This window comes from Myotis myotis, unplaced genomic scaffold (genome assembly GCF_014108235.1).
Source record: "Myotis myotis isolate mMyoMyo1 unplaced genomic scaffold, mMyoMyo1.p scaffold_m19_p_20, whole genome shotgun sequence".
NCBI lineage: Eukaryota > Metazoa > Chordata > Mammalia > Chiroptera > Vespertilionidae > Myotis > Myotis myotis.
In genome coordinates, this window is record NW_023416325.1 from 14,332,795 (window position 1) to 14,358,727 (window position 25,933).

Genomic DNA, 25,933 nt, shown 5'->3' on the forward strand with positions numbered 1-25,933 from the left:
AGCGCTGGCCTGGGGACTGAAGGGTCCCGGGTTTGATTCTGGTCAAGAGCAACTGGGTTGTGGGCTCAGTCAGATGTGCAGGAGGCAGCCAATCAACTATTCCCTCTCCATCATTGATGTTTCTATCTCTGTCTCTCTCTCCCTTTCCCTTCTTCTCTGAAATCAATAAAAAAACCCCAACAATAACAACAACAAAAAAAACCCCACCACTATTTCCAGATGCTCTGGCCTCCTGAACATATTTGCTCCACCCTTTTAGGCATACCCCTTGGAAGGACAGAGTTGGCTCTCTGGAATATGGACTCTCTGTCTCTTTGCACTTGGAAAATTGCTCTCGTTCACTTTCTATGTATGTTTATTTCTGACAGGGCGAGACCTTTTTCCCTGGCTCATCTTTTCATTATTCCTCAGTCTTGGAATGCACTGCTGGAGATGGTGGGATAAAGACATTTGGAATTTCCCCTTCTATCGTCATAATTACCAGCCTTAGTAGACTCACCTCCCATGTGTAAGATTTTTTTAAATATATATATTTTTATTGATTTCAGAGAGGAAGGGAGAGGGAGAGAGAGAAACATCAATGATGAGAGAGAATCATTGATCAGCTGCCTTCTGCACGCCACCTACTAGGGATGGAGCCCACAACCAGGGCATGTGCCTTGACCAGGAATTAGACGCAACCTCCTGGTTCATAGGTCGATGCTCAACAACTACTGAGCCATGCTGGCCGGACCCATGTGTAAGATTTTAATGTTACCCTTCAAATCATTTGGTCTGGCCCTACCAAGGCATTAGGGGTGAGTTAACTATATGTTTGACCAAATACAGCAGGCTAATTTTTAAGTCAGTAATTTTATATGCCCCTTGAATGATGTTATAAATATCTAAATGGCCCTTGGCAGAAAAAAGGTTCCCCACCCCTGCTTTAAACCAACCCCTTGCTCTAGTCCCCGTGTTCCCCTCCCCCCCAACTTGCTCTTCTCTCTAGTTTATCTCACTTGTTACAACACTCATTTGGAGCAATGGTCCTTCTGTGGCCCATGCCCTACACTGTGCTTGGTGACATCACACACGTTTTCTCTGTGTTCAGGGGCAAGCTTCTGGGAGGCCAGAACAATGACGAATGAGACCTTAGGTGGTGTCATGTTGCTGTTGGCACCTTGACCAACCACTCATGTGCTTGACAGATACTCTGTCCTGAAGGTGCTTCCCTCTCCATCTCCCATGGAGTATTGTGTATCTTTATTCAGACTGACTGGTTCCCCAGGTGTTAAAATGTTGGGACAGTGCTCTTTCTTCCCTGGTCTTACATTTTACTTTATTTTATTTATTTTTTATATATTTTATTGATTTCTTACAGAGAGAAAGGGGGAGAGAGAGAGAGAGTTAGAAACATCGATGAGAGAGAAACATAGATCAGCCGCCTCCCGCATACCCCCCACTGGGGATGTGCGCAACCCAGGTACATGCCCTTGACCGGGATCGAATCCGGGACCCCTCAGTCCGCAGGCCGACGCTCTATCCACTGAGCCAAACCGGTTTCGGCCCTGGTCTTACATTTTAAATTGTAGTCAAAGGCAATTCACCAAAGGTTTACGTGGGGTGGTGGGGGGTGGGGTGGGGGGCGGGAATCCGATTAGTAAGAAACAAATAACTTAAAAGAAATTAAAACAAAAACAAACAAATAGCTGATACCAAAGTCATATCCTTTACTTCTCTCTCCTGCAGTTTTCCTTCCAGTCCCCAAGCCTGTCTTTCCAATGTTCTTATCACGTGGGATTGGTTTCCTGCAGTTGGAAAGACAGCAAAAGCTACGCTGCTTCAGTAGAATTGTGTTCTCCCTCCCTTTGTGCTTGAAATGCTGCCTCCTGCTCTATTGGCCTTACGTCTGCCAGTCTCTCTCAGGTTCCTTTCTTGTATCTTGAGACACACTTATTAAATTTTCATCTGTAACTCAATCTTCGTACTTTGCTTTGAGTTTTGTGTGGGCGTATTTTCAAACTCCTGGCATTGAGCTGTCAGTTTTCCTGGGCCTTGTGCTATATAAGCAGGGCTTCTTCAGACGTATCCCATCAAATAGCCCTCTTGCTGTAAATGCTATCTTTTCCTTTTTTCTCTTCAGAACAGTGAAATTATTCACAGTTTTATATGCAAGGGTTCTTGTGCTCTTTTCCTCACTTATGTGTTATAATGATGTAGGGAAGACAAATGTTGCCTACCCAGGGGCTTTGGGGTATCTGATTGGTAAATTTATCATCAATGCCAACCTGAGAGCTACTTTCTATGCTGCCTTAAACATGTATTCTAGACCTGCACTGCCCCGTGCAGGAGCCACCAGCCAGCCACATGTGGCTGTGCAGCATGTGAAATGTGGCAAGTCCAAGTTGAGATGTGCTCTCAGTATAAAGTACACAAGGGATTTCAATGACCTAGTATGAGAAAAAGAATGTGAAGTAGCTCACTAATAATGTTCATATTAATTACATTTTGAAGTGATAGTTTGGACATATTGGGTTAAATAAAATGTTATTCACTTCTGCTGTTTCTTTCTGTTTTAAAGCATGGTTACTAGCAAATTCAAAATTACACATTTGCCTCGCATTATATTTCCATTAGACCGTGCCCTTCCATGAGAGTGTGAGTAGTGTCAGGGAGGGTAATGATATAATTTGAGACTTACAGCTCTTGCATGCCACTCACTGGAGGTGGTAATGGAGCAGTTTGCCTATAGCTGCATTGGCCTCCTTTCAAAAGGAGACTCCAGGGTTTGGGAATCCTCTAATGCTGTCAGGTTCTTCAGATGCTTAGAGGGTGAGTTCCAGTTACTTGATGCTCTATTTGAAATAGCAGTAGCGCATCATTTGACAGGTTCTTGTTCTGATACTGAGTCAGTGCAGAACTTTTTAGAACTCTGGGTGTGAACCAGATACTTTTCTAGGTCCTTTGGATGCAAAGAGAAATCTCATCCCCGACCACGAGGGACTTAGTCACAGCATGGTATGCAACCAAGACGCGAGTGAGTATGATTCATCGTTCAATAATAGAGGACTGCACAGTGGCTAGGGGAGTCCAGAGGAGATGATGGGGCAGGAAAGACCCTGTGAGGAGATGCGGCTGCTTGTATTCTTTCTGAGTCCATTCCTGAGAAAGTAAATAAAGGATGTGGGCTTTGGTGTAGAAACAGACCATTCGGCGACCTGGCATAAGGTGCACTTCCCATCTCTGGACATTAAGCTCAGTTCAGCTAGGATATGAGATGTGTTTACATTGGTCCCCTGCAGGCCTATCAGCTATCAATTAGGTTTTGATAGTCTTCTGTCAAGTTAAAACCTTTCGTGTTGTCCTCAGGAATCAATTGAAGAAAGCATGTAAATGCTCCTCAGGTTTGTTCCCTGCAGTCTTTTCTGTATATGCAGAAATGTGCATGTGAATGAAACTGAAAGGAGGGGAAAATCGAAGAACTTTGCCTTTTTCTGGTGGAAACGCAAGTCAGTTTGGAAAGCTACCAGAGTGTTGTGTAATGTTTTCAGTGGCTGAAGCAGACGCGCTCAGGTTTCATTGCTGCGTTGTCGCTGTGTGTTGGGGGTGGGGGACAGCAAGTGACACAGCATACAACAGACACTTACATAACCATGACTTCAGGGGACAGGAGCAGGCTGTGAATGAACCTCCCAAACTCAGGAATATGACAGCAGAACACAGCCTTTGAATTTCTCTCTCGCTTGGCTTGAAAATCAGCTTCGGAAACCTTTCTCTCAAACTAGACTTCCGTTACTCTCAGAACTTCTTTCCCTTCCCCTCCGGCTATCAAGTGCATGGACATATAGCATGTTAGAATTAGAAGGGGGTCAGACGTCTCAGAGTGCCGTTGTTCACAGGTAAGTCTCAGCCTGCCTGCTGCTGGATTTCCTCGGGGTCCCTCCACTGCCCCAACAGCCCTGTTCCTGGAGGCCCAGCATGGAACTCCTTCCTGGCAGATTAAGTTCATTGCCAATTCTTCGACTCTCCCTTGCCTCCCAGCAGAATTTCCGGATGTAGTAAATAAAGGAGTCAGTTTGTTTTGCTGAGGGTTCGAAGGGGACTCCGAGGGGACTGAAGTGGAGTGTGGAGTGTGATTTGCCTCGGATCCTGCAGTGGAGGGTGCCAGGTGATGTGGAGGCTGATCTTATCAGATTCCGTTCGTTCTGCACGGACGGCAGAGGCTTCCGCTTACCTGCTGCCGCATCTATCGCCTCCCTTTCACTTGAATCCTTGCCCTTCACTTGAGTTTTGATTTGAAATCCAAAACTGGAACCACAAAAGGATGGCGTTAGAAATGGATCTTATCTCATCAGTATCGGAAGGGGTTGTGTACTTGCTGGAGGTCATCCAGCTGGTACAGAATCCTGGTGTTCATTTCCTAGTCTAACTTTCTCTCTCATACATTTGTGTGTTTTTTAAGCCACACATATTGTTAAATGGTCAGAGTAAAAAACAAATAAAAAACAAACAAACCCTTAAGAATTATGGAGACTACTGTTTGTTTCTATTTGACCATAATTTACATGATGCTTGTTTTGGGGAACTGCTTGTTTTGAGGAACCTCTTATTTCTGTAAATTGCTTAAGCGTTTTTTAGGTGATGGGGGTTGAAAAGGTAGCGTGGTTTGGATTTTACAAAAATTCCTTTTACAATAACATTTTTTGTGTGAAAGATGTTAACAGACAAAAGTAGAGGGAACGCTGCCACCACCTGACTTGAACAGTGATCACTCATCACTAGTCTCCTTGTGTCAGTTGAGTTGGCTGTGGCACTTTTACTTATTACTCGTGTAATTATGCTTTTTTTGCTAGGAAGCATTTCTAGCTCACGTGCTTATCCCAAAAGTTTCTTTGAGCAATTTACTTAGCCCAGATGATTGCAAAGCTCCGAGCAAAGTTTTGTGTTTTTTTAAATCTTTTTGCCACCGTATTAGGTAAGATAAGCTAGCTGCTATGGCAAACCCCACTAATTTTAGTGACTTACAGGTGAAAGTTTATTTTCAATTTCCGAAAAGCCCGGGGTACGTTTTTCCTGATGAGGGAAAGGGGAGGTGGGATTCAGGGGTTCAGGCTTCTTCCACGTTGTGACCCCCACCATCGTCAGTCCACGCTTTTGACATCGCCCATCCGTCTGCATCAGGCCAGCGCAGGGGCCTAGCAGTGGCGCACATTTCACACGTTCCTCTCATTTCATTGGCTAGCACTCAGTCACGTGGCTTCACTGAGCCGCAAAGGCAGCAGGGAAATGTGGCCTGTTACTCGAGGAAGAAGGAGGCTTGGTGCCCAGCTCACCTACTGCGCATGCGTACCCACGCCTCATCCTGGCCTGGTGCCGCATTTATGTTCCTAGGCAGAAAGCAGCGCAGTAGAGCCCTGGCCGGTGTGGCTCAGTTGGTTGGGCATCTTCCTGCGCCCAGGGCAGGGCACATGCCCAGGTTGCGAGGTCGACCCCTGGTAAGAGGCGTGCAGGAGGCAGCCTATGGACGCTTCACTTTCACTGCGATGTTTGTCTCTTTCCCCTCTTCTCTCTTTAAAAATCAATTAAAAAATACAAAAATCTTGGCGGGGGGGTGGGGGGGAGAGGGAGAAGAAAGAAAGAAAGCAGTCCAGTAGAGTCTGCTTCCTAACTCTCTGGTTGAAGAAGCTATTTTATTGTGGCTCAAAAATCATTACATTTTCTTCTGCTTATGAAAGTATACCTATTTATTAGATAAAATTTGAGAAACCCAAGAAAACACAAAGACGATATAAAAACTAACAGTAATCCCAGCACTTGGCAATAATTATTATTAATCCTCTATTATATTTCCTTCTGATTTCAGAATTTTTAACTACTTAGAAATATTAATAAAATTTCACTAATTATTAATTTATGCTGGCTTGCAAATGCCACAACTAGGGAGGAGGGGAAAACAACAATAATAACATGGCGATTTTGCCTTTTCTCAGCAAAGATGGACTATTGCAGAGTCATGGTGAGGTTTCCACTTTTGGCATTTTTATTTTTATTTTTCAAAACACATGCGCGCACGCACACACACACACACACACACACACACCACTTTTGGCATTTTTGAAATGAACTTCTTGCTTACACATCATAATCCTTACCCTTAGTAAACATTGAGGCTGGTTAAAATTTGTGGTATATTAGAGTGGCAAGGCAGGGATAATATCTTAACTTTCTGACTACTTCCTACTCAATTTTCAGACCTCTTGAATATAGCTTAATTTTCAAGGAGAGAATGCTAATAAAAGGTGTTTCAAACTGAACCCAAATGAAAACTTGCAAACGTGAAAGATATAAAATCACTTTCCTGGCAGCGAGCTGAGTTCTCAGGTGGATGTGCTGTGCTCTGCTCACCTTCATTGCCTTCCGGGCCAGCAGTGGGGGGAATGCTGCTGATCTGAGATGGGAGGGTCACTTGTTGGGAGAGAAGGTACATTTCTTGAGTCATCAGTTCTAGATCCAGGGATGCAGGACCTTCTGGTTTTTCCTTAAAGTGCTGAGGTTGCAGCCTAGACCAGCATCAGAATTCCTGTTTGTGAGGTCAGTATCATGACCTCACAGCCAGGGTTGCTCAAAATGTTCTGGCAGGATCTGAGCTGAGGCCTGGCCCGGTTCTCCAGACACCATGAGGTACCGCTTTGTCCCATGTTGCCAGATTTGTGTTGACTTTTCTGTGACTTCCTGTAGATAAAAAGCAAAGACATTGATGTTAGGCCCTCCATAGTTTATTGAAAACCATTGTATAATGAAAATCACTGTTTTAAAATGTCCTCAGGCAGGACGTTTAAAAATAGAAAACTCACCAGTAGCGTAGAGGTGTTTTACTGTGTGAATGAGTATGTGGTTAACCATTTGCTATGGCAATGGCATTGCTATTGCCAATAACCATTGGCTCTATTTGCTATGAAACTTGCTATCAGTTTTCCCGTTTCTGCAAATAAACATAACATTTTTTGTTCAGTGCAAACGCATCTATAGCACCAGGCAAGTAAACATTTGAAATGATGAGCCTTGGTTATAAGTGGTATCAATTATTTATGACCCAGAAACCTAAATTCACATGCATCACAATTGAGAAGTTACCCCCTTTTGCTTTTAATATATATTGCTTTGCTCTTTGTACAAGTTTTAGTTGGAGTTGGAAGAAAAGGTGTTGGTTTATACAAATACCCAGAAACCTACTCTCTGAGGGTTAATACATATAATTTTCTTAAGGATTGTGCAAGCACTTGATAAATTATCTACTCCAATCTTTTATTTAAATAGATATTGGACCCTCCTTCCAAATTTGATTCTGTGAGTTTAAGTTGGGAGATTATGTGCCCTCCCCCCCATTTTTTTGTTTTGTTACCTCTTTTTCTCCCTGCATATAGCATGTCAGTATTAAAGAGACTCAACATCCCATTTTTTGAGCATCGTCCTCTGTGTTCCCTATCCCGCCCCCCTCTGTAACAGTCACATGTCCCAATTTTCTTAAACATGTAAGACCTATAGTCTTAAAATATTTACTTTCTTTGAGACGAGGAGCCCTTTATGGATTCAGTAGGTGTATTCCCTTTCAAATGCGTCTCTAACTGGCTTGTCTATAACACAACTCTTTAGAAATGAGCCATCCTGTCCACAGAGGTTGTAGAAATGAAATTGCTGATTTAATAGTAACATCTAGTTACGGGGACAGTATGTAACTGCTGTAGATCAGTTTTCATTGTTAAAAAACAATTCTGTGCTTTTAGCATTTATTCTTATACAGGAAGAATAGAATTGAATCTTTAACTTTTGAGTTTCCATTCCCTTTGCAAGATCTCTTTTGTGGAAGGGTATAATTTCATAAGCAGGAAAAAAATTTAATGATTTTTTTAAGCCACAATAAAATGGTTTCAACCAGGGTTTTTGATGGTGTGTGAACTGTAGTGAGTAGTAGCAGAGGGGGCTGATCCCAGAGGCATTTTGAACTGACACTGGTCGTCTCCTGGATCAGCTGGAACGGGAGCCTCTCTGTGTGCCTTGCATCAAGTGTTAGATGGCCCTAGCTTCACCTCCAAACTTGAGATTCATTACTTGAGTCATGGGATTTTTTTCCTCCCCCTCCTTCAGGGTCCTGGTAACTAACCCATTGTGTGTGTGTTTTTTTTTTTTAAATACAAGTGAATTTATTTCTTATCTGGATATTATTAATATTCTTACCTTTATGAGACATATTTGAAGTGATTGCTTATTAAGAGGAATAAGTGCAGTAAGCATATGTATTATGTCTTGAGAAGGCTGTGGTCTTGAACGTATCCCCAACCTCTGAAAATTTGTTTAGAACAGAAGACAGATTTGTATGTGCTTTCCTGTTCAAATAATGTGTAGTGAGAGAGGTTATATCTGAGAGGAAAGTGGGGTGCTTGGATTCTTGGAAACAATAATAGCTAACATTTGTGGTGTTTACTATGTTCTAGCATTGTTCTGATCACTTGAAATCTCCCCAGATGCTAGTATTTTCTAACACCTAACATGCTAGACACATGTGTACCAAACTTTGACTTCCTGGAGGGTAGGACACTTTTTTGGGGGGTTGGGGGCGCACAGGTGGAGAATAGTTCTGCTTTCCGGAATCTTAAGTTTGAGTAAAGCTGACATTCTCAAGACATATAAAAAGTATATTTCTTCTTTTGGAACTACTGAAGAGGATAAGTCTTCTAAGGTTATTTGCTTCCCTGAAATAAATTATAGCCCTTTTAAATTTGTTATTTAGATCAGATCTCAGAGTTAAATCACAAACTAGGATATTATATCTAGTTCACAATTTTTGCTTATTTCAGGCCTGGCTTTTTTTGTCTCTTAAAATAAACCTGTAGGTTACCCAGAAATAAATAGCACTATTCGCCTAGTGTTGATGTTTAGCAACAAAGCTTCCCTGTTTTTTAGGTGGAACCATAAACCTTTTCAAGAGAAGGAAGAGAGTCAGAGGGACTGTGCAGCTGAGCCATCTGCGTGCTGGAATCCCTTTCCCTAACCTGTAGTCAGTGCTTAGAAGTAGATTGCTCTTCCTGCTTCTCCCTTTTGAGAACGTGCAAGCAAAGTAGTAGCTATTTTTGACTGTTCAAAAGTGAGTTGAGTTCTAGAGATAAGCATTTTATAAGTGGTTCTTGGCTTGAAAAAAATCTTAGAACTGTGGCATCAGTCAGTGGTGTAAATACAGGATTCTGGGGTGGTGTTTATATTATACTAGAGGCCCAGTGCACAGATTCATGCACTAGTGGGGTCCCTCGGCCAGTCTGCAGGGATTGGGCCGAAACTGGTCTCTGGGTCCGGGGTGCGGGTGAAGCAGATTTGGGGCCCACAGTGCCCCAGCAGCAACCTAACCCATGGCCGATTCCACGAGGAATTGGGCTCCCTCCTTTACTGGTTGGAGCGTCTGCCCTCTGGTGGTCATTGCATGTCATAGCTACTGGGCGAACGGTTGGTCGATAGTCAATTAGGCATGCATATATATATAGACTAGAGGTCCAGTGCATGGATTCATGCATCGGTGGAGTCCCTCGGCCTGGCCTGTGCCCTCTCACAATCCAGGACCCCTTGGGGGATTTTGGATTGCTGGTTTCGGCCCGATCCCTGCAGGCCAGGCCGCGGGACCTCCGTGCCCTGGGCCTCTAGTATTCATATAAGATCTTTGGTAATTTCTTCCCACCCTCCCCCCTCCCCTCTTCCCTCTGAGATTGATTAGCCTGTTCCATGTTTCCATGCCTGTCTGTTGAGCGTCTGCCCCCTGGTGGTCATTGCGCATCATAGCTACCGGTTGAACGGTCGCTTAGACTTTTATATATATAGACGTTGCCATCTTGTAGTTTGGAAAGCAAGATTATAATATAATGTGACTGACTTATATGTGTGCTTTGTGAATTCTTGGTGCTTTACATATGTAGGTTGTTTTAGTAATGCTGGTACTAGTGTTTTTAATTGTTTATGATCTCTTGTAAGAACTATAAAAAAATCACACTCAAGTTCACATCTGCTTCTTAGCCAAATGAAAGAAAAATACATGTGTTAATCTGAGGCGCTTCTTCATTTAAGAAAGAATAAGAATTACCAGCACTGGTTTGGCTCAGTGGATAAAGCGTCAGCCTGCGGACTGAAAGGTCCCAGGTTCGATTCCGGTCAAGGGCATGTACCTTGGTTGCGGGCACATCCCCAGTGGGACATGTGCAGGAGGCAGCTGATCGATGTTTCTCTCTCATCAATGTTTCTAACTCTCTATCCCTCTCCCTTCCTATCTGTAAAAAATCAATAAAATATATTGAAAAAAAAAAAGAAAAAAGAATAGTAGCTAATCCACAGTGTCGTAAAGGCTCAAATGGGATAATACGTGTAAAAATTATTTCTAAATTATAATATTCTATGTGTTATGGGATAATAATATGTGTAACAATTTTCCTAAATTATAATATTCTGTGTGTTATGGTCCTTACATGTTGAAAAGGGTGGAGAAGAAGGGTAATTTGTCTTATTTTAGGTCCAAAACTCTTGATTCAGTGAGCATAGGCATCAAAAATTCAATTATGTTCAGTTTGTTAGTGGGGCAAGAACACCTTTTTTTTTTTAATCCTCACCTGAGGATATTTTTCCATTGATTTTTTTCAGAGAGAGTAGAAGCAAGAGGGTAAGACAGAGAGAAATATCGATGTGAGAGAAACACATCAATTGGTTGCCTCCTGCATGAGCCCTGACCAGGGCCCAGCCGGGGAGGAGCCTGCAACCAAGGTACTTACCCTTCGGTCTGCAGGCCGACACTCTATCCACTGAGCCAAACCAACCATCTTTTTTTCTTTTCCCCTTTGCATGTGTAATATATTGCTACCGTTAGCTACTTATCTTCAGTATAGTAAATTGCTTTAAACTCATCTCATTAGCATTTTGTGTTTTTAGTATCTAGAGAATTTTCTAGGTTCCTAGGTTCAGTGCAGCGATGGTTTATTATCATAGATAAGAAAAAGTTGAGGCTGTGAAAGCTGCTTTAATAATAACTGTTGTATCTACCTTTTTTCTTCTATAGATTCTAAACTCTTTATATGTTTTTCTCTCTGCAGATTTAACCCAGAGACCGACTTCCCTCTAAAAGCACCCACAGCTGTATTCATGGTCGGGGACAGGTAGTGGCAGCAGGCACGGGAAGCGCAGCTCCGCTGTACCGGGGACAATGAGTGCGCTCAAACCAAGCGGGCTCAAGGTCCCCACCAAGATCCTCAAGCCTGGCAGCACGGCCTTGAAGACACCCGCTGCTGGTAATGCCTTATGTTTTCCTCCACAGCAAAGAAGTTATAGCCCCATATGAAGGCTTCAGTGTGAAGATTTTAAAAAGATAATCTTAGAAAACTTCACATTCTTGAAAAATATTTGAAAATGTTTTGATGAACAGAATAGCATCTTATGGCTAAAAGTCTGAATCAGTGAAGAGTTTCCCTTGTAGGTTATCTTTACTTGATTTAGTGTCAGGTGATAAAAGTGTTGTCAAATTAAGTACCGTGGGTGTTTGTTCCTTACAAATCGAAACTCTGCGGACTCCCTTAGCATAGTGTACAGAGATGTTGGGCATCTGCTCTAGGCCAGCCAGACCCCTCTTGTCCCCAGTCTTGGCACAATTGACTTCTATTCATCAAGTCTTGGGCCAGATGTCACCTTCTCCAGGAGGCCTTCCCTGACTGCTCTGCCCAAAGGCGCCGTCTCCTCCACAGCACCTGAACTGCCTGAAATGAGCGGCTGTGTCTCTTTATTTACTGCCTGTCTCCTCATCTCTAGACTGAGCCCTGTGAGGGCATGGATTGCGTTGTCTTGCTCTGTCCTTCAGCGAAGACCCGTGCCTAGGACTCGTCCCAGAGTGGCAGGAGCTCATGTGCAGCATGAATAAATACATTTTCTCATTTAATCCTCATTTAAAAAGCCCTCAAGATAGATATTACTTCCCCCTTACCGATGAAGAAGTTGAGCTCAGAGGGGTTGTGTGACATCTTAAGATCACAATGTGCCTAGGAAATGGTAGAGTGATGAAGCATGTGGGCTTGCTTTGCCAGTTCACACCAAATACTGATTAAATGCTTGCTGGGTGAGTGTATGAATGCGTTTCCAGTGTAAATATCACATTTCTGGCAAAATGTAACTTCTGTCTTTACCGCAGAGTAGAGATTGCACAAGGTCATCTTGCCTTAACGGGGCCAGATGCTGTCTCTCTTGCCTTGCTGTGACCGCCATCTCCACCAGCAAAGGAATGGGTCTCTTTGGTTGTCTTGGAGGAATGATGATAGGGACCACAGCACAAACCCCTCCTTCATCCAAGCGAATGCCAGTCTCTGGTCAAATGGTCCTAGCCTCGTCAGCTGTCGTTGACTACTCAAATGTGGGAATGAAGCCCATCTCAGTGGATCTGAGCGGGTATTTGTTCATGATGTTCAGGGTTGGGGGTGGAGGAAAGAATGAAATCAGACCTGCATTATGAACTTTGGAAAAGGACTACTTAAAAAAAATTTTTTTTTAAATTGACTTCAGAGAGGAAGGAAGAGGGGGAGAGAGAGACAGACAGACAGACAGACAGACATCACTGACGAGAGAACCATTGATCAGCTGCCTCTTGCACTCCCCCTACTGGGGATCGAGCCCGCAACCCAGGCAAGCGCCCTGACTGGGAGTCAAACCATGACCTCCTTTTCATAGGTCGACGCTCAACTATTGCGCCGCACCGGCTGGGCAAGGACTACATTTTTTTTTCTTGTTTTAACTTCATCCTCTCTTAATTGCAGGTAAGGATTAAATCTCATCAGCTCACTGAGTTTCAACAGCATTGAACATGGTAGTGATGGGGCCAGTAGTTTTTGCCTCCTTGCTAAAAAAAAGAAGTGAAGGAAGAAAAACAGGGCACTTTGGCTTTCTCTGGTGTATTTCCCTTCAGGTCTGCTTGAGTGTGAAACCGAATCTCTTCTGATCATTTCTTGTGTTTTCAGTCGCAGCTCCAGCAGAAAAAGCAATATCCAGTGAAAAAGCATCAGGCGCCCCTTCCTCTGAGACACAAGAGGAATTTGTGGACGACTTCCGAGTTGGGGAGCGAGTTTGGGTGAACGGAAATAAGCCTGGATTTATACAGTTTCTGGGTGAAACTCAGTTCGCACCAGGCCAGTGGGCCGGGATTGTTCTAGATGAACCCATAGGCAAGAATGATGGCTCAGTGGCAGGAGTCCGGTATTTCCAGTGTGAACCTTTAAAGGGCATATTCACCCGACCTTCCAAGTTGACAAGGAAAGTGCAGGCTGAAGATGAAGCCAGTGGCCTGCAGACAACTCACGCTTCCAGAACGACCTCGCCTCTGTCCACTTCTGCAGCCAGCATGACAGCCTCCTCCCCAGCCACCCCCTCACATATTCCCCAGAAGTCATCCCAGCCAACAGCAAAGGAACCTTCAGCTACACCTCCCATCAGCAACCTCACAAAAACTGCCAGTGAATCCATCTCCAACCTCTCAGAGGCTGGCTCGGTCAAGAAAGGGGAGCGAGAACTCAAAATTGGAGACAGAGTACTGGTGAGTCCAGAAACCTTCCAAAGTCGTCGTGTTGAAGTGAGGAGTAATCACTGATAAGTGGTTAGAAATACAGGCTTAGAGTCTGTTCTGGAGGAATGACCACTCACTAACAGAGAAAGGAATCAGCTTTTTTAGTGGCTTAGTTGATGTGTAAACATGCTGCGAATTAGAGCCTCGCCACATAGTTTGAAAAGGGTTGTGAGTATTAGTTTGCCATGATAGATTCTAGTTTTATCTCCCAGTTTAGCCAAAAGAATGAGTTTATAACTTATAAATATTAAGATAATTTTACTTGACAAAACAGGCTCAGAAGTGGACTTAGATGTCTTTATAAGTTTTAAAAAATGTTTTTTTCTTGCTTTAATGATGCACAAGAACCTCTATTTCCCCACCAACTAAAGTGAAAAAAAATCAATTCAAGTTCTAGTCAAATAGAGTTCCTAAGAGAATATCTGCTCTACATCATCTGCCCTTGTCACATTACTTTTTTAAGTGGGTTTGCTTCCCGGTCAAAGCACATGCCCGGGTTGTGGGTTTGACCCCCAGTAGGGAGTGTGCAGGAGACAGCTGGTCAATGATTCTCTCATCATTGATATTTCTCTCTCTCCCTCTCCCTTCTTCTCTCTGAAATCAATAAACACACACACACACATATATAAAAAAAGGAATTTTAGGTTTGGTGGTGGGGGCAAAGTATAAGAAAACTGCGCATTCTGGGAAGTAAACAAATGTAGTGGCATGGCATTTCCCCCCGAGGGTAAATGTATATGGTATTACCTGCATCTAGAGAAGTATTGCCAGTCTGTTTTTATGGTGATTTTTTAAAAAATCAACTGAGTACATTTTTTTTTTCCAGTTGCTCTTTTTTTAAAAAAAAATATTTTAATTGATTTCAGAGAGGAAGGGAGAGGGAGAGAGAGAAACATCAATGATGAGAGAGAATCATTGATTGGCTGCCTCCTGCACACCCCACACTGGGGATCAAGCCCGCAACCGGGCATATGCCTTGACCGGGAATCAACCGGTAACCTCTTGGTTCCTGGGTTGACGCTCAACCGATGAGCCACACCCGGCTGGGCTTGTGGTGATTTTTTATAACGCTTCCGATCCGAATGAAGCCCATGGTTTGCTTGGAGATTTTAGTGCCCACAGCCTGTTAGATGCCTCTTGGAAGAACAGTCATCATGACAGTGACTTAGACTCACCCGCAAAGAATTCAGCAGATTCGCTGAGGAGATTTCATCATCTTTAGCTAATGTGCTGAGCTCTGCTCGCATGATGTTGGTTCGACCTGCTCTGGATGCTGTGGTGTAGGAGTGGGGAGGAAACTGAGGCCAGTGTTACAGAGGTGATTGCTTATAGATTTCACGAATGCCGTAAGTGTGTTAGAAGGTCAGATGTGCCAAATCTAGTACTGGAGTCTCGTTGGCATGAGCAAGCTAGCTGCTAACATATAGTAGACTCCACCCTATCTGTTAAAGCAGTTTTTTAAATATATGTTTTTATTGATTTTTTTTTTTTTTAGAGAGGAAGAGAGAGGGATAGAGAGGTAGAAACGTCGATGAGAGAGAAACATCCATCAGGTGTCTCCTGCACGCCCGCTACTGGGGATCAGGCCTGCAACCTGGGCATGTGACCTGATGGGGAATTAAACTGTGACATCTTGGTTGTTCATATGTCAGTGCTCAACCACTGAGCCACACCAGCCGGGCAAAATGTTTTTAAACTTTTATAAAAACAAAGGATTAAACAGAGTTGGATGAGGGGGGAAATATGTGTCATCCCAAACTCATAAGAAGTTATATTCAGAGAAAAAAGTAGAAATAAATGCCTTTAGCATTAAAAAGCAAGACAAAAAACAAACAGTATACAATTTTAAGAAATTAGGAAGGAGCCCTATCCTTTATTGCTCAGTGGTTAGAGCGTTGGCCCGTGCACCAAAGGGTCAAGGATTCGATTCCTGGTCAAGGGCACATGCCTGGGGTGCGTGTGGGTGGCAACCAATTGATGTGTCTCTCTCGCATCCATGTTTCTCTCTCTCTTTCTCTCTCTCTCTCCTCTCTACTTCCCTTTCACTCTCTTTAAAAATCAATGGAAAAATATCCCTGGGTGAGAATAACAAAAAAAGAAGAAGAAATTAGGAAGGAAAGAACAATAAACCAAAAGGAAGTGGAGAAGGGAAGGAAGCCTGCTGATAGAATGAGGGTGCGTAGTGCGCCATCCTTGGTGGGAACTGCAGAAGAGGAAGTGTTGGTACGACCCTCATCTCCTCACTTTAACGCTCTCTTCTTGCAGGTCGGTGGCACTAAGGCTGGTGTAGTCCGGTTTCTCGGGGAGACGGACTTTGCCAAGGGGGAGTGGTGTGGTGTGGAGTTAGATGAGCCTCTTGGGAAGAATGACGGGGCTGTTGCTGGCACAAGGTTTGTTTGGAATTGGGCACCATCTTGTCTCACTCTTCCACGAAAAGGTGCCCGAGCAGGTCTCACCCGTTGTGTCTAATAACATGGAAATGAGTGTCTTGAAGAGCTGCCAGCATTAGACACTTGTTCGATTTCCTTCTCCCTTTGTCTGGCAAGGTTTTATTGAGTGGATCACTGTATTGCTGAACTCCTCTGCTGTATGTTTATCTGGTGGTAGAAATATTCATTCCCTTTGTTACCTTAGTTCCCGATGAGCAATTCATCCTCTGTGCATGACGTTATTATTTATGATGTGTTTTCTAAAACATTGCTGAGGTTATTTAGCAGCCTTCATCCGTGTGAACCCTGCCTGCTGTGCGTCACCCCGCCCTCCCCCAGCTGATCGGTAGAATTGACAGCAAACCAGTCACGACTTAGGAGCGCTTTCTCGTTACAGTTTCTCCTAATGAAGTTTTTTTTGTCACTTTCCTTATTATTGTTCTCTCAAGGTATTTTCAGTGTCAACCCAAATATGGCCTGTTTGCTCCCGTCCACAAAGTGACCAAGATTGGCTTCCCTTCCACTACGCCAGCCAAAGCCAAGGCCGCCGCGGTGAGGCGAGTGATGGCCACCACTCCCGCCAGCCTGAAGCGCAGCCCATCCGCATCCTCTCTCAGCTCCCTGAGCTCGGTGGCCTCCTCCGTCAGCAGCAAGCCCAGTCGCACAGGATTAGTAAGCCTCTCTCTCCTCACTGCATGTCTCTGCCTCCCGGCACGGCCAACGCTGGCAGCCAGTGCACCTGCTCTGCTTCTAGAAATACTAAGTCTCCCCTCACCCTTGTGCTAAACGTTAGCTGTAGCTTGTGAATGTCCTTGCCAGGGTCACAGAATTAAACTCTAGCAAGAGTACACGTTTTAAAATAGTTTTTAACAACCCCTTTCCGATTCCTAAGGCTTCACGGTGTAGCAGTTTTGAGTGAATCTAGCCACTACCAACAAGATGACTGCTTTTCTCAGAAATTACTTTGGGCGCAAGAAAGACTGGAAAATTGGGGGTGGTGGTGTTCCTTTTCCTTAATAACGTAGGTCTCTTATTTCAAACAATTTTAGGAACTAAAGTATTTTGAGCAAAGCCATGTTCTTGCAATTTTGACATGAATACAGTCTAACCCTCTGAAAGCAGATAATGTGTGGAGTGTTCCCAACCTGGGCCAGAGGACACAGAGGGGAACTTCTAGGACTTGAAAGGATGCTCGGAAGAGCTATGTTTTCTTTTGTCTTCTCTCTCTGTCCTCCTCCCCCCCCCTCTCCCCCCCCCCCCATTTAGATCACTAAACATAGAGTCATCAGAATTAAAATAATAGCAGCGTCTCATTCTGGTTGATAATGCGCACTTCATCAGGGTCAAAGCAGTGCCTTTTTGGCGTCGGCCCCTGCCATTACGCTTATCTACTTGAAGAGAGGCAAGTACTGTTGAATTTTGAAATGGCAGTGTTGTCCTCCAGGCTGAGGTCGGTGATGATGGTGAACTACGGACAGGAGTTAGGATGCTAAGTGGTGTGATCTCGGTTTGCCTTCTTTCGGGTGATGTCGGGCAGGGAAAGGCAAGGCAGAGGGATCTGCCCTAGAAGTGGGGGTTGTGCTGCTCCGGCCGCCAGCCCAGGTGCTCTTCTTCCTCATCAGTTCAGTAAAAACGCGCTTGGACTATTTCATTTTGCATTTGAAGAGAAAGTCTGCACCTTCCACAGAACAGTTACAAATGGACTTTATAGAAAAGGTTGACAGACGCAACGAAGTGGAGGTGAAAAACCTCAGTTTCGACAACGCCTTGTTCCACGGGTCCACAAACTCCAACATGGATGTCTCATCTGCTTTGTCAATCCTGGACGATTCCACAGAGGTGTCAGGTTTGGGTTAGGAATTCTTTCTTGAATCATTTCTATTACGTTGTAATCATGAGTTCATTTCCTTGGAAAATAGCCAAGCTCTCCTCGCTCCCCCCAGCCTCCCCTCTTACTCTCAGACCAATTCTGACAACTCATTTAGGGAAGGACGCCAACAAAAGAGAAAGGAGTCTTCTCGCCTTGCAAAACAGCTTATTTAAAAAATATTTTTATACAGGGTAGCTGTGGTTTCTAAGTCAAAAAGCATGATAAAAGAATATGCCAAGAATATAGAAAATTTGAAATGTGCCTTCCTAGAAATGTATCTCAGCAACAGAATCCTACTCATATATATAAAAAAGTCTAAAGACTTTCCTGCAGAATGCTCTGGAAGTGTTGGACACAGAGATTCCCAGGCCTCCTAGGTTCACAGCCCCTTTAGTGTCTGGGTTATATTTTCATGGTGGCCCTGGGTCAGGAGAAGTAGCTGACAGTTCTGTTTATTAAGTAGTTAGGTTTAAATAGCTTAATATTTATGTCTCAGGAGTTGGTAGCTGTTGGAAAAAATGACGCCTATTAATTAAAAGGACAACTATTTTAAATTCATTCTTGAGTAACCATCACGCATCACTACTAGGTCGTATGCTGCTGTTGGGCACCTGTGAAATCTTGGAATCTCCCTGAGCACCACTGCCCTCATTTTCGGTGCCGCACTGATTTTTGTTGGCATAGTCCTTGCTTTTGGTCATGGCAGTAGCCCAAACCGAGCTTCGGAAAGACATGACGTCACCTAAAGGAATATGTATGACCACCTGAGGCACGAAGAAAGAAAATGGAGTCACTGTGGTCAAGCGGCTAAATTACTGAAACGGCGTTGGCTGAGGCACGAGGAAGCAATCATTAATTAGCTGAGGAACCTAAACTTCTTAGGAAAGAATGTTCACACGTCCAGACCACCTGATGTCCATTAGCCAGACCACGGGACGTCGGGAAGATGACCATCTCGGACCCATCGGGATGCAGAACGGATCCTTCTCAGGAATGTGCACTGTGAGAACTCTTAGATTTTATTTCTTCTTCAGAGGGACACCCTGGGTATTTTCTACCCATGTTTCCAGTTTGTAAACCCTAAACCCTTGAATAAATCTTTAGCGTTTAGTATTTCTAGCCACAGCCTGCTGAAACGGAATTGCCTCAAGCTGTAGTTTGCATGGTGTCCAACAGGTGTCGCTGTTTCCCTTGAAATTCACTGCCGTTTGCTGCAGTCCCCTGGGGCATCTCTGCACGAACCTCAGATTTAGTGTCTTCAGGAAGAAATGTTGGTGTGGGAACGTATAATCCAACCACACATGTACTGAAACTGGAAAGTCAAGGTCAAATGTAAAAGAACAGGAATTCCTCCTTCCCCAGTATGTGTAATTCAAGCAATTTCACTAAATAGAAGCCACTAAGGACTACTCGGGTTTGATTGGATCCTTGCCTCTCCTAGTCTTCAGATTGCCTCACTTGGAGGGGATGGCAGGTCCCCGTCCTCAGACTGAGGACGAGAAGAGCATTCAAGCCACAGGTGAGGCCCCAGCTGCAGAAGGTGAAGTCAGGGCTGCAGTGACCCGCAACCTAGCAGTCGCTGAGGGAACAGCCCTGCACGCACACTCGCCAAGCCGTGAGGCCCTTTCTCGACCACCAGCCTCTAAAGCTGGGCTTGGAAGAATAGTAGTTGAGATGCCCAATTATCTGTTAACATGCAGTAGGAGGTTCTTTGCTCTGTGCTTTTATGTGACGTTAGCCTCAAGATGGGGGATTCGGGCATGTGAAACAGGTGACTGAGCTGAGACCCTCCTAATCCACTCCTTTCCTAGTCACTCTCCCCTACTTCTCATTGTCCTCCCCTTCTCTTTCCGTGCCCCCTTTTTTCTCACCCTCCTTCCCTCCCCTACTTCTCTTTGTCCATAAATCTCTTTCTCCTCCTTTTTGTCTCATGTTTTTTTCTTTCTTCCTCTTATGTGTGTCCTTGCCCAGACATATGCACACACGCTCACCCACTCCCACGCACCTGAAGGCAGGCCAGTGGTCCTCTTCATCTTGTCCTTATAAATCTCTGTGGGGATGTGCATTCAGCTCCTCAAGGCTACATTGCCGGCGAGATCGCCTCTGCCTTTCACCCTGAAACAAAGATGAAGAAAGTCCCGGCAATGGTCCAACTATTTAATCAATTGAAGGAAGGTTTGTGATGCAGAGGGGGATCTATTGGTCTCAACTTCGAGTCTAAAGATCAAAAGATTGCCCAAAATGTCGTAACAAGAAGACAGCTATAAGTGAAGCTTAGATCGGAGTGGAGTGGAGAGAAACATGTTAAAATGGGTTCTGTGGAATTTTTCTAGATTCCTGTAAGGCCCTGTCAGCTGAGCTCAGGGTACCTTTGACTTGAGCCACTCATTCTTCTAGACATCTTCCTGATTGGTCCACGGCCTCTTTGCATTGTTCTTTGTGGAATTTACAGACAGGAGGCGCATGCTGTCTTGTTTTCTTGATGAAGAGCCTTTCCGAGTCATTGGCAAGCCTGAGAGCTGGGGCAGCGCTTTCGCTTTGCTGAGGAGGCACCCACCCTGCATGCATCACTCCCTGCCCGCGTCCTTCGTACGTCATCACCCTTCACTTCTTTCACTTTCCTTTGCAGTTGACCGAAACCTCCTCCCGGTACGCCAGGAAGATCTCCGGCACCACCGCCCTCCAGGAGGCCCTGAAAGAGAAGCAGCAGCACATTGAGCAGCTGCTGGCCGAACGGGATCTAGAGAGGGCGGAGGTGGCCAAGGCCACGAGCCACGTGGGGGAAATAGAGCAGGAGCTAGCCCTGGCCCGGGACGGACACGACCAGGTGAAGTCTGGCGCTGGCCTTGTGGTGATGGTGACAGGTTCTAAGCTGATCGCGTTGCAGAGATGGTGGCAGGTTCTAAGTTGAGGGAAGGAGGCCGAACTACCTTCTGGTGCCAGGAGCTAGTCCCGGGAGCACTAGAAATGTCTTTGCTGGGCTTGTTTGAAAGCTGTGACCTGGAGTCCCAGTTTGCATCATCATAAAGGCGGACTTTTGTTCTTCTTGAGTGCACCTTAGCCTCTTGGTCTTTACGTCCAGGTCTTTTGGCCTGTCAGTGTTAGGTGAGCCTGCTTAATTGGACGTCACCTGTGATTGCAACTTCTGTTTTGTAGATGATCCTCTGCATGAGTTTTAGCTTCCATAGATGGGCGTTGTTGTAACATTGCCCTCTGCTGCCATCATGGTGTGGTTTCCATCCTCGTCCTCCGGGAATGCGGCTGATAATAACCTATTAAAAATCATAGAATGCATTCTAACGTGGAAAGGTTTTGGAGGAACGCCAGCCCACAATGGTGCCACTTAGCCGTAGCTCTTTGGAGGCGTCCCTGGGCCTGTCTGGGTCATAGAGAGGCCGCTCACTGACACCCTTGCCTCCCCAGCATGTCCTGGAGCTGGAGGCCAAGATGGACCAGCTGCGAGCCATGGTGGAAGCTGCCGACAGGGAGAAAGTGGAACTGCTCAACCAACTAGAAGAGGAGAAAAGGTGATCCTAAACCGTCCCCTGGGGCACGTGAGGCCTTTTCCTTTTAAACTTCCTTCCTATTAGCAACCGTGTTGGCATCAACCCGTAGAACCAAAGAAATGGCCGTGTTCAGCGAGAAGAGAAGTCTTCCTCTGTGAGAGGAGGGTTTGCATTGATTTGACTTCCTGTGAGTCGTTTGTAATCATCCAGACATGGCCTGATGAACTGAACAGTCATTGTGGAGCACCTACTGTGTGCCAAGCAGCCCTAGTTGTGTGGTGGCGTTCACTCAGCCCAGCCCCATGGGGGGGTGCTGGGCCCAGCCCCCTAGGATTTACCCAGGTGGCTGATGAAGTTGTAGTATGTCTGATGGGTGACACACGGTCCCTGTCCTCGAGAAACTCAGTACCTTATTAGGAAAACAAGGCTCTCACGTGAGGCAATTAAGGAATCTCCAGGTCAGGACGAAATCAGGTGCTAAACTGAGAGAGAAAGCAAGCTTGGGCATGATAGAAGGGTTTTGAGGCTGTTAACAAACAATCTCTCCACAAAAAGCATCTTCATGGAAACCATGCGAACGTCTCTGGTTATGGGATGTTAGTCCTCAACTGTTGCACTTAATGCCGTTTCTGACAGCGACGTGGCTCACTAGCAGTCAGGATGGTCATAGACTCTGTGGTGCGGGGACAGCCCAGTGGAGGTGGGATGCAGTCTCTGACCAGGGAAACCACTTTCTCATTGGACAGAGGAGCACTGTACATAGACCAGTGATGGCGAACCTTTTGAGCTCGGCGTGTCAGCATTTTGAAAAACCCTAACTTAACTCTGGCGCTGTGTCACATATAGAAATTTTTTGATATTTGCAACTATAGTAAAACAAAGATTTATATTTTTGATATTTATTTTATATATTTAAATGCCATTTAACTAAGAAAAATCAACCAAAAAAATGAGTTCGCGTGTCATAGGTTCGCCATCACTGACATAGGACATTCTCCTCGCCTCCTGAATACAGGTGCAGGTGAAGGAGCCACAGTGACAGGTCCCTCCGGACAATTTGCTCTGTTGTGAAACCTGCCCTGGCTCTGCTGGCTGCGGAGCAGGAGAACTGTCCTCCCAGCCCTACCGTAGCTTGAGGGCATCAGACCTCTTCCCATGAGGCAGACCTCGTCTTGATCAGATCCATTCTGGTGCTTGTGACCAAGGGAACCGGTTGATTTTTCTCAGCTCTTACCTCCTGCCTTCTGGAACGCGCACCTGGATAAAACTCTGGAGCTTCCCGAGGAAGAGTAGAGCTCTCAGGCGCATACACCAGAGGCCTAAAGATGCATTTATTTCCGATGCCTCTGAGGCATCTCTTTCCGTGGTCATGCTGAGTGTGCCAGGGCGTCGCTTGTAGAAACACCCGGCACGCTTGTTCCCGTTGTCTTCAGTGCTTTGTTTCCCTCTCGTTCCACAGGAAGGTGGAGGATCTTCAGTTCCGGGTGGAGGAAGAATCAATTACTAAAGGCGACCTTGAGGTAAAACCCCTCCAGCTGTCTGAAGCATTTATGGGTCCCCATGTTCGGGAATGTGGACGAAATCATTGTGCCAGCTGATGTGGCCAGAACGGGCAGCAGAGCGATGGCAGGAGCCCAGCCTCTGGCCAGCGGGGCCGTGGGCATGGCTGCCGGCGGTGATGGGCGGCCTCTGAGCCTGCGACCGAGCCATCCCACCTCCTGTGGCCCAGTAAAGCTTTCACTACTCTTTCCTTGTGCTTTGAAATTCAAAAACCTCAAATTGGAGTTAATCGAGTCATAAATCTAGCAGTGTGTCCCAAGAGAGACTCTCCGTGTCCCTCTGATGACCAGAAACTGCATTCCTTGGGAGGAGCATTTTTTGTTTCATCCTAATAGTCCAAAACAGAGCCGTGCTTCTTCCACTGAGCAGGACAAACCTTTTATAACCCCGTGAAAGGGATAAATATATGTTCTAGTAGTTGAGCCTTTTACAAAAGTAATTACCAGAAAGAAACAAGAGCAATTTATATTTTAGCGTTTACTTCCATGGCATATTTTAAATTAATAGGGATTTTTCTTTACAGTCAAGTTTCTCATCTCATAACAATTATTCATATTAGTTTTTTCAAATAGACACCAGAGTTCAATGGTCTTGATGCTTTTCAAACCACTGCTAGATATATGACACGTATAAATTATTAAAATTTTCAAATTCTGCAGATTTTTGGTACTTTAATCTGTAATATTTTTGTAAAAACTGCACGTTTCTGTGCAGCTCTCAAAATATACATTTATGCTACCATTACAATTTTAGAGTCTTTTGATTGCCCATACCATGCTTACATTTCAAGGGACTTCCAAATAGGAACTCTGATTTCTTTGGAAATAAGTGTATCCTTATAGTTAACAAAAAGTAAGGAAAACGTTTTCTGAGTTTTAGTTTTATAAAGCCAGGATTTAATGGATTATTAGTAATAATAAGTCTTCATTCATTTCATATATTGTACAATTACATTTCTTTAGTTTACTTTTGTGTTATCCTCATCCACTTACAAACACCCTAAAAGTTTCATTAGAAGTTTCATATCATCATCCAATTCATTTGAAATATAGCCTATGGTGTTTGGGAGAAGGACAAATGAAAATATTTACATCAGCACTAGGCTAGTGTATAGTCTGTCTGATAAACTTGAAATTAATCAAGGTTATTTTGAAACCCTAACATTGAAACTTTAGTCGAATCTCTCTTTTGTTGTTGTTTAATTTTTTATTTTTTTACTGATAGCAAAAGAGCCAGATTTCTGAAGATCCTGAGAATGTAAGAGGGCACTTAACTGTGTGGATATTTTCCTTGTTAACACAGATTGATTACAGATTAAAATGCTTATTGATATACTCAAATACTAACTGCATAATCTGACCTTGAGACTTTGACCTTAATATTTCTGTGCATGTGGCTTTCAAAGCAGTTACATTTGTATCCTGAAGAAATTGTATGTTATGACTAAGTTCTATAAATCCATTTGTTTAATACATAGGCATGTGTTTACTTCATAAGAAATTTTGTCAGAAACGGGCAAAATTAATTTTGTCTGGGGGCCTAGCCTTAGTTCATAATGTTTTCTAATTTTAATAGAATTATTCCAAAAGAGATGAAGCATAAAATATATTAGATGGAGTTATAGAAATTCTGGGGGAAGTTTTCCCAAATTGACTAATTTTATTTCCAGGAGAGTTAAAAGGGAATTGCGAATCCCAGACTGATTGCCTTGGGTGTGAGCACCCCTTGCTGGCCAGTGCCTGTCCTTGCAGCTGACTAGAAATACAAACTTGGAATTCGTCACTGTGGTAGTGTCCCTAGTTTTTGAACCTAGAGGCTAGAATTCTTCAGTGAAGAGACTGAGTGTTTTAAATTTATTATTTTCGAAGTGAGGTTTTTAGGGTAGCAGTGCTACTAGGCATGTGGGTGTTTTCCTCCCTCCTTCTGCTTAAGATTAAACACCCAATTCAAATCTTACGAAAGTGACCCCGAAAGCCAGGCTTCAGCTCTAATGCCAACTGAAAGATACCTAAAAACTTCTCACTGTGATTTACCACCACAAGAGAACAAAATTGAGGCAAACACTGTTTCTCCCCACCGCCTCCTGGCAGGTAGAATATACAACTCCAGACTGAACTTTTACGACAGCCTCCGTTCTGAAGGTTCCCTTTTTGTGCAGCTACTTCAGTGATCTGGGTCTCCTCTCTCCTTCCCACATGGGCTCTCGCTGCGTCCAGTGTCAGTCTGCATGGGGCCTCCCTCCCGCCTCTCTGTGCGCTTCCTGCAGAGCCTCTGCTTGCCCTCTCCGCCTGTCCCAGGACTGCCCTCTGGGACACGTGTCTTCTGAGAAAGGAGTCAGTTAACAAGGAGGGTTGTCCTGTTGGGTGTAACGTTTGACTGACTGCATTCCATGGCGTGGAAGTGGATCTCTAGTCCCCGTGCTGATGGCTGGTCAGAGGTGCAGTCCCAGGTCATCGGTGTGCACCCCGCCAGCAGGGAGGTCTCGCTGCAGTCACCCGGAAGGGGGCGAGGAGCGCACTCAGTGGTCATGGGCTTTTTATCTTGAAGTGGTGACCTTTCACCCCCAGGACACTGAACTCAGTGTCCAGAGGAGAAAAAAGGTTTTGTTGTCTTTTGCTATTTGGGTTTCAGTGCTTGAGGCTGCGACCACAGTTACGTAGTCCTGGATCAGATTATAGAAGCAGTAAACAGAACAACTTCTGTCTGAGACATGTCCGGACGCAGGGGACGATCCAGATAACTAGGTTTCCAGTGTTATTTTTGTTGAGTGTAAGAGCTGAAGGAGTTGAGATGGCTTTTTTTTGTTTTTAATTTTGTGTTCACTGTTTAAGCTTTCCATGGTGATTTATACCTGGATTGCAAGCAAAGGGAGCTCTTGAATGCATTGGCCTCTCCAGGGTTCCACTGGCGGTAGTAAAGATGTTTACAGTGTACAGCATCCCACCCTCTATTAAGCTCTGCA

At 44.6% G+C, this 25,933-nt stretch overlaps 1 protein-coding gene across 14 annotated transcripts in view; it reads left to right on the top strand.

The window, feature by feature from the left end:
* The window catches only part of CLIP1 (CAP-Gly domain containing linker protein 1), an 88,342-nt gene that overhangs the window by 11,579 nt on the left and 50,830 nt on the right, over window positions 1-25,933 (top strand). For 7 of the 14 annotated variants that reach the window (XR_004974950.1, XM_036354469.1, XM_036354472.1 and 4 more), the window contains exons 2-9: window positions 11,100-11,294; window positions 13,005-13,576; window positions 15,872-15,996; window positions 16,485-16,707; window positions 20,535-20,732; window positions 21,329-21,432; window positions 22,871-22,931; window positions 24,196-24,228. Coding sequence is in view for 13 of the 14 variants with exons in the window: in XM_036354469.1 (XP_036210362.1) it covers window positions 11,210-11,294; window positions 13,005-13,576; window positions 15,872-15,996; window positions 16,485-16,707; window positions 20,535-20,732; window positions 21,329-21,432; window positions 22,871-22,931; window positions 24,196-24,228 (1,401 nt within the window). In the remaining variant the exon portion in view is untranslated. Of the gene's footprint in view, window positions 1-2,938; window positions 3,017-3,503; window positions 3,879-11,099; window positions 11,295-13,004; window positions 13,577-15,871; window positions 15,997-16,484; window positions 16,708-20,534; window positions 20,733-21,328; window positions 21,433-22,870; window positions 22,932-24,195; window positions 24,229-25,933 lie in introns of those variants that run through there. The other 7 variants (XM_036354473.1, XM_036354480.1, XM_036354475.1 and 4 more) reach the window with 4 other exon arrangements.